At 36.8% G+C, this 8,899-nt stretch overlaps 1 protein-coding gene across 7 annotated transcripts in view; it reads right to left on the bottom strand.

The window, feature by feature from the left end:
- Positions 1 to 33: 33 nt before the first annotated feature.
- RFX3 (regulatory factor X3) overlaps positions 34 to 8,899 on the bottom strand; it is a 358,769-nt gene continuing 349,903 nt past the window's right edge. For 5 of the 7 annotated variants that reach the window (XM_006152432.3, XM_006152434.3, XM_006152438.3 and 2 more), the window contains 3 exons: positions 4,807 to 4,869; positions 3,830 to 3,872; positions 35 to 457 (listed from right to left, as the gene is read on the bottom strand). In XM_006152432.3, coding sequence (XP_006152494.1) covers positions 219 to 457; positions 3,830 to 3,872; positions 4,807 to 4,869 — 345 coding nt within the window. In that variant the 3' untranslated portion in view covers positions 35 to 218. Of the gene's footprint in view, positions 458 to 3,829; positions 3,873 to 4,806; positions 4,870 to 8,899 lie in introns of all 7 variants that reach the window. The other 2 variants (XM_027773424.1, XM_014589328.2) reach the window with 2 other exon arrangements.

Raw genomic sequence — 8,899 nt, 5'->3', positions numbered from 1 at the left:
AATAAAAAAAGAGAAGAAATTTGTTTACATTAAAAAAAAAAAAAAAAAAAGAAGACCTGGCAAAATACATACACCCATTCCATTTCACAACTCCATAAAGGTAATGTTCAGCACAGATAGAATTTGACAACAGTTGACCTTCAGGCTTATTAAATTTTCAACTTAAGCCCAATATCAACAGGGGTAATGTAAGCTGGAAAAATACGCTTTAATATTCTTTAGACTGCAGTGTAGGTATTTCCTGTAGCGCTGCACTGTCGGATAGTCTGAGTACTCGTGACGATGTGCTCACTGTGAATTGGATTCAGGAGGCTGGGTTGCACGCTGCTCTCGAGAACAGGCTGCATGCAGCCCACTGGAAATGCCTGGCTCAGCTCTGTTTTCTCTCTTTTGGCTTGAGGCTCTGAAGAGTCATCCAGTTCTTCATCCATTTCACTTTCTACTTCACTGCCTTCATCTGTACAAACAAATGATACCAAGACTATTACCAGAAGACAAATAGGAAAACAGAAAGCGACCTGTGCTTGAGAAACACCTTAATATATTGTAATACATTAGAAAGCAACTTCTTAGCTCCTCTCAGGGGACAAAGCTTGCAGGTTTTCCTTTACTTATTTATTTATTTATTTTTTTGAGAGGCTTTTGCTACAGGGCATGTGCACGTGCCAGAGACAGAAAGCAAGAAATCACCCCCCAGGGGGGATGGCCACGCTGCAATCCCTTCTCCTTCATTCTCCTCTTGGGATATTGGGCATGCATGCACACACACCTGGTGCGAGTTTAAGCCACCAGGTCCGGGACTTGAACCACGGTCGACTACATGAGTGTCCAGCACCATAGCCATTACGCTAACTGCTGGTCCTGCAGGTTTTCCTTTAAACAGAATTTATTCATATCAGTAGTGGACTAATGCATCAGTAATTGTTTCAAACATAGGAAAGATCACTTGCTTTTGGCAACATGTGATTGATATTTTAATAATCCTTTAAAAGACCCTTAAATTCTCCTCAAGTGTCTACATTAAATAACGACATAATTGGTGTCATCATATAGTAGTCCCTTTGCTATAGTGTGCTGGCTTTTGAAGAATGTACACTGAAAATGTCAACTTAAAAAAAAAGTTTTCAGAGCCACAATATGATCCAGTAATATTGCTCCTTAGAATTTACCCAGAGTGGGGACCAGCAGTTAGTGTAATGGCTATGTCGCTGAACTCCCATGTGGTCGACCGCGGTTCGAGTCCCAGGTCCTGCGGCTTAAACTCACTCCAGGCGCGTGTGTGTGCATGCCCAAAATCCCGAGAGGAGAAGGGATTGTGGCGTGGCCATCCCCCCCTGCGGGGTGTGGGGGTGATTTCTCACTTTCTTCTCTCTGGCGGGCACATATGCCTTGTAGCAAAAACCTCTCAAAAAAAAAAAAAAATTTACCCAGAGGAAACTACAAAATCACTCAGTTGAAAAGGCACTTGCACATCCATGTTTATTGCAGCATTATTCACAATTGCTAAAATATGGAACCAACATAAGTGTCCAAGAACTGATGACTGGGTTGAAAAACTGTAGCATATATATATGGAATATTACTCAGCAATAAGAAACGATGAGACCTTATTATTTGATTCAAAATGGATAAATACAGAAGACTTAATGTTGAGGGGCCGGCAGGTGGCATGGTGGTTAAAGCTGCTAGACTTCCATATGGCTGACTGCGGTTCAAGTCCTGGACGTGGTGGCTTGTTTTCTCACTTTCTCTCTCTCTCTTTTTCTCTCTGTCTCTCTCTGGTCAAGTTGAAAAAGTGTAATAATAAACAAAGTTAAATCAAATAATTCTTTTTTTTTTAAAAAAAAAGACAACGTTGAGCAAAGTGAGCAAGGCTTTGAACACTATACATTGTATTATATAAACCCACTCAATTTATATCAAATATCTGCACTCTATGGCAGAAATAGAAAACATCTGAAGCTATGATAGCAAAAAGGATAAGCGTAGATACCAGAGATGGTAAAGAGGGGAGTGGATGATAGAGAGTGGATGGTAGAGAGTGGGTGTGAGATGCGAAAAGAAGAAACATTTAACAGACCAAAAAATGTGAATATATGTATACATCATGATGGGGACTTTATGTAAAAATGTGAAATTAGTCTGAAAATTTATAAAAAGAAAAAAGTTTTCGTTTTCCTACAAAAATCTACACTGTATGAAATTTTTTCTCTGTGCTGGTGTAATAAAGGTGAGAACTGTGTTTTTTCCTCACATCTATTGCATATATAAGCAGAGGCTGCTGTATAGACTTCTTGGTACATATCAACATTGTGGTCACAGTATTCAATGCATCCTTTTTTTTTAATTAAGAATAGTCTTAAAAGCTGAGATAGCAATATCAGGTTAAAAATGCACAGTTAATTTCCATTCCTGGCAATACTGCTACTGCAATGAGTATCTCTTTAGTCAGACAAAGGTGTACTCTATCTAAGCAGTGTTGAGCCTCATTTTGCCTTTCCTGGGATACCCACAGCAGAAATCTCTGCTAATGCAATTCTTTGTATAAATGAGTTCCTTGATTTTTTTTTCTTGTCCTATTATCAGCTAAGGCAAAGATGGTTCTAGAGCAAAGGGATAGGGAGTAAACAGGCCTCCAAGTAGAACTGTGCAGTAGGAGCAAGGTATGGGAAATGACATGTATGATTAGAGATTGAGATTAACCTGCACTGGGTAGAAATAATGCCTGTAAGCCATTATAATGTGATAAACACTGAAGTACTCTCTAGTGAAGCAAAAGACATCTTGCCCAACTACTTTATCCAGTCCTTTCTTTGCCTATGGAAAATAAACTTGATGATAATATTACAGTTTGTCAGAACAAGTATATTCTTCTATAGCTAGAAGGCTATAGGAAGAGGGATACCTATGGTAGACATTTGCTTCACTGAGAGGGTAGAAAGAAAGCATGGTTATAAATACTTTTGGGGCTGGCAGGTGGTATAATGGTTAAGGTGCTAGCCAACCATGGTTTAAGTCCTGGACCCAGCAGCTTGAAAATTCCACTGGGCAAATGTGTGTACATGCCCAAAATCCTAAGAGGAGAGTACAGGAGAAGGGACTGTGGCATGGCCATCCCTCCTCGGGGGCTGATTTCTCACTGTCCTTCTCTCTGTCTCTTTCTCTGAATGTCTCCATTGAGCGGGTGCACCCTATGGCAAAAACCTAAAAACAAACAAACAAAAAAAACAAAGAATCTGAAATCTAAAATACTTCTGGTCCCAAGCATTTTGGATAAGGGATGCTCAATCTGCAGCACATTAAACTATATATTAGAGTGACAATGCTGGTATTAGAATTTTAGAGAATTTCATCTACACTACTATTGAACTTGCCTTTACAATAAACTTCACTGCTATCTCTCAGTTCTGTTTCTACTAAAAAGTGCACCTTAGTGATGTGGATGAAATGAGGGACATTTTTTTCTTGCCTGGTGGGCCTTGAATGAAAATGGCCCAATTTTATCACTTTTCTCTAGGATTCTGACTAAGGTCAGAAATTTTATCTTGTTACTTATAATAAACGTCAGGCAAAAAGTTTTAACAAGTTCATAACTATATTTTAAATTCAATCCTCTGCATTACTGTATCACACACAAAGAAGGAACAGAGATGGAGAAAAATGGAGAAATACTGAAGGATGCCAAAAATACATGACTGTCATTTTCATCTAGGATTTGTATGCTACTTCCACAAAATCAGAGTGTTGCAGATATACACTATATTTTCCTCTCTGAAAATTTCTCAATCAAGAAATGTCCTTAAGAATGTACATTATTTTTAAGTCTTACCTTTATCCAGATTTCCAGGAGACACAGCATTTAAATCACCAAACTGCAAAACAATAGTCATTTGTGCAACAGTTACTATGAGGCAGAATAAAATAATACTCTTTCAGTCTGTGTTAAAACACCACTATATGACTTTTTAAAACTCTAAACTAGTGACCATTTTGAACTCTAACTACTCAGGTCACATAATTTCCCAGTCAAACTTGTCACATTTGAACAGTTTAAATTATGTCACAATTTAGCTGTCTAAGCCTCTTTGCAGAGGCTAACAATTTTCTCTGCCTTCCATGTTCCATTTTACTTTTTATTATTTCAACTCAGCAATGAAGAAATAGGGGCCTGAATGACCTGGATGAAGGTGGATGTGGCAGAGTACATTTGGAAAAGCCCCAATCAAGTAGGACACAGCAACTCTACCTCCAATGCTTGGCTGATGTATCCAGGTGGAGTTTCTATCACAGAGAATCATGACCAATACTTTAGCTGAACTCTATTTTTAAAGATTTTATCAGGATGGAAAACATAAGATGAGCCCCAAAGTTGAGAGTATTTACTTTTATAAAATTTTTAATTTGAGACTTCTCTTGTAATGTGATATTCTTATTTACTATGGTAATAGGGTCTCACTTTAAAAAAGAAAGGCATCAAATCATTACTAGTGCAAACAAAGAGCTTAAAACAATGTGGAACAATTAACAATCAACTTAGATACTATTTTCTAACTTGATTCAGTAGCTTGATGATAATCTTAAAATGAGAAAATACATTTGGAAAGTCTCAGGGTAAACAAAGACGGATAACACTTAATAAAAAATTGAATAGTAGAGGTAAGAAGCTAATTGGAGAAAGGTGAAGTGAAAATGCAAAGCATCCACCTTTTAAATGGCAAACATTACTTTTTTAAAAGTATTAAGTCATTATTAGAAATTCAGATTTCTCAACAGGCTTAGAAAGGATGAGACAGAAATTCTACTTACATTCGGAAGTTTGCTTATAAAGAGTTCCATGATAGGAGTATTTTTTTCATCTACAAGGTATGTCTATAAAGTAATAAAACTGATCTTATTTTGCAAACATACACATATTTTTTTTCCCACCTAAACAAGTTATTGTTCTTCATAGTAGCTACCTTGGGAGCTTATACATTTATTCCAAGGTCCAGGTTCTGGAATTCCTCTTTGACAATTTCAAGAGTTAGCAGATGCATCATGTGAGAAAGCCCATCTTGTTATTTTATATCCAATTGTGACTTCAAAAAACATTTTATTCTCTATACTTGGTTCTGAGATGATATCTGACTACTCATAAAAATTAAATTCCTTTTTGTTATAGTTTAAATATAGTTATATATTTAAAACACTGTACTGTTTAATATTTCTTAGAATTTCAGAGGCAGTTTAAAAAGAGGCATTCCACAACATTTTCAAGCAATATTGGAACAAATGTGCAGCCTTCCTAGGTGGCTGCTTTGAAGGGGACAGGGGCCTCCAGGATATGTAACTCTTAGTATGTTTGTTTGACAATCTGTACTATTACTTTTTCCCACTGGCCACCAAATACAAAATCATAAACACTGAGCTGTTGATTTTCTTCCTAATTATACAGATCAGAATCTTGCATAAATCTAAGTAAAAATCACAATGTAAATTATGAAGGAATTCTTGAATTAGAGAATATCATGTAAGCAACAAAATCCCAAAGGGATCCTTTATCCATAATTTGATAATACTTAAACATTTTAGAACTTTAAGTAGAGCACATTTAAAGCTGAAGGTCATTTATACACTATTCATTTATTAGTTTGTGGGTTTATTTTAATTTGGTACAGGGCATGTATGCTAGCCAGAGAAAGACAGAGAGGGAAAGTGAGAAAGCCTCCCCTGGAGGGATGGGCATACCTCAATCCCTTCTCCTCTGTTTTCTAGGGATCTGGTGCACAAGCACACACAGGCTCAGAGTGTTTTTCAAGCTGCAGAGTCCAAAATTCAAGCGCACAGTAAGCCATGTGTGATCCAGCCACTTTAACAACTATGCCACTGGCTGGCCCTTTATTTAATTCAAATGAATACTTAACAACATTAAGATCCAGTTCTTAAAGCAAGTTGGCAGTAACGACTCTAAACTTTCTCTACATATATATAAAAAGTTAATATTCCATTTGTTGTTCATATAAAATCTCTAAAAGCTGTTTATGACATGAGACCAGCAGTTGGCATAATGACTATGTCACTGGCCTCCCAGGTAGTTGACCACAGTTAAGAGTCCTGGACCAGATGGCTTAAACTCACTCTGGGCGCCTGTGTGTTCCTGCCCAAGATCCCAAGAGGAGAATGGAGGAGAAGGGACTGCAGCATGGCCATCCCCCCTGGGGTGGGTGATTTCTTGCTTTCTGTCTCTCTTTGTCTTTCTGGAAAGTGCAGGCACCGTATAGCCAAAAACCTCTCAAAAAAAAAAAAAAGTTGTTTGTGACTAAATCATTATTTCCATGGTGATTAATAATACCACACCAAATGGCTAAACTCAAACTCTGGACATATTTGAAAATTTTCTCCTAAAGAAACTTTGCTTATAGTTGCTACTGAACTCTGAAAACAAGGCAACTTCCCTAATACAAGGACTTTTCCTTAGGAACTTCCTACTAATCTGAACACATTTGACTATTCAGGATGTTAACAATAAAAACCAAATGACTAAAATCTCAGCGACTGTTATTATCACCAAAAAAACCACATTTATATATTAAATTATATTTTCCTGTCTCTATGCACTGTCCTAGACAATGTACAAAGAAATCTCAGAGATACTGTCCATACCTCTGGGTCTCATTAGAGTCGATGACAAAGATATACATGTACAGCAAATAGAATAGATATAGACTTAAAATTTTAAAATTCTATAAAGAAGAGGTAAGATTTTTACATTCTATCTAGCTGAAAGTATTTATATGCATTTTACCATAAAACATACACAAAATTATAGGAGAGAAACCACTTTAATTTTATAGACTGGGCAAGGTTAGGAGAACCAATGAATGAACTAATTTATTCAATAGATATTTATTGAGAGCTTACTAGATGCTAGGCACTATGTTAGCCAGTATCAGTTTAGTCAATTTGAAATATTTTCACCTCATGGAGTAAATATCAACAGTTGTTCATGTTACCAAGAACAGGTAAGTTGGCAGAAAAATGAGGCAGCTTAGGAAAGCATAAAGTCTTAGAAATGGAAATCAAAAGCATTATAGCATGAAGAGAAGTTCAAACCAGTAGGAAGATATGAATGATGGCAGGGAAGACTGAGAGTGGCCATAAGGAAGACAGTATTACAGATAGGGGACAGATGACAAGTGACTGGATCAGGCCAGTGCAAATTCAAAATGGAAGAGGAGGAAGTGACAAGAGAGTTAGGTTTAAAAAAAAAAAAAACATGAAAATTTGCAGGAAAAGTAGAAGTTAGCTTGCCTGAAAAAAAAAAAAAAATCCGAACTAGCTGAACAGACAACTTTCCAAGGAAGGCATGAAAGACCAAAAAACATATGAAAAAAAAAAAGTCCAACGTCTTTTATTGCAGGAGAAATGAAAATCAAAACCACAATGAGATACCATTTAACCCCAGTCAGAAAGGCTATGATCAAAAAAATAAACAACAACAAATGCTGGTGAGGCTGTGGTCAAAGTGGAACCATCCTATACTGTTGTTGGGAATGTAAATTAGTACAGCTACTGTGGAAAACAATACGGAAGTTCCTCAAAGACTTAAAAATAGAATTCACATGCAACTCAGTAATACCACTCCTGGATATTTACTCTAAGGATAGGAAAACAGTTGAAAAGATACTTGCACATCCATGTTTACTGCAGCATTATTCAGAAGTGCTAAGATATGGATCAACCTAAGTGCCCAAGAATAGAAGACTGGATTGAAAACATGTGGCACATAAACACTATGAAATATTATTCAGCCATTAAAAAAATGAGATCCTGTCATTTGATATAAAGTGAATGAATATAGAAGATTTAATGATAAGTGAAGTATGTCAGACTATGAAAGACAGACTTTGTATGTCCCCACCTGATATATATACTAAATTGTCTGCACTGTATGGCAGAAACTGAAAGATTGCTAGATATAATAGCAGAGACAGCAAATGTTGATGCCATAGACTACATAGGAGTGGATGGACAGTTGGGGGTAGGAGGGATGGATTCAGGGAAAAAAATATACTTAACAGACACAAGAATGGATATTGTGTACAGTAATATCTTTGACTTGCTTGACATGCAATGCATTTATGCTTTGTGAATCCGTACCTTATGCTATAAAAACATACAATGATTAAATGTTAAAAAAGTACAGAGATTATTATAGAGATAGTTCTAGGAATTGGAAAAAACTTGTTATCTAATTTCTTCTATTACACAAAGGATTGGAGGGGGCTATTATTCATTAATGCGACATCTTAACATTGATAATGTACACTTGTGGGGGCAAGCAGTTGGTGTGGTGGTTCAAGTGTTAGATCTCACATGGATGACTCCATAGTTTGAGTCCTAGACCCAGTGACTTCAAAAACACTCCAGGTGTGTGAATGTGAATGCCCAAAATCCCAAGAAGAGAATGGAGAAGAAGGGATTGTGGCATGACCATACCCCTAGGGGGGATTTCTTCCTTTACTTCTCTCTTTCTTTTTCTCCAGCGAGCAAAAGTATCCTATGGAAAAAATTTGAAAAAAAAAAATATGTACACTTGCAGTTCAGTATACCATAGGTTTTTTCTTAAATATCAAGACTTCCAATTTCACTTTATCAGTGTTGCTTCCTTGGAGAGGTGATTTCTGGCAGACTTACCTAAAGCATAGCCTTCCCTGTTGCTTTCAATCACTGCTTTATGTTCACTGCCTTCAAGGCACCTACCACAACCTGCAGTACTTATTTTATTTGTTTTCTCATCAAATATCTGTCTTCCCAACTATAATGCCAGTGTGATGGTGTAGGGGCCTTGTTTGCTCTCCTCACGAATGTTTCCCAGAAATTAGTATAGGACCCTGATATATATTAAAGACTGAATGAA

This window comes from Tupaia chinensis, unplaced genomic scaffold, assembly GCF_000334495.1.
Source record: "Tupaia chinensis unplaced genomic scaffold, TupChi_1.0 Scaffold000354_1, whole genome shotgun sequence".
Classification (NCBI taxonomy): Eukaryota; Metazoa; Chordata; class Mammalia; order Scandentia; family Tupaiidae; genus Tupaia; species Tupaia belangeri.
This window is presented reverse-complemented; position numbering and strand designations above follow the sequence as displayed.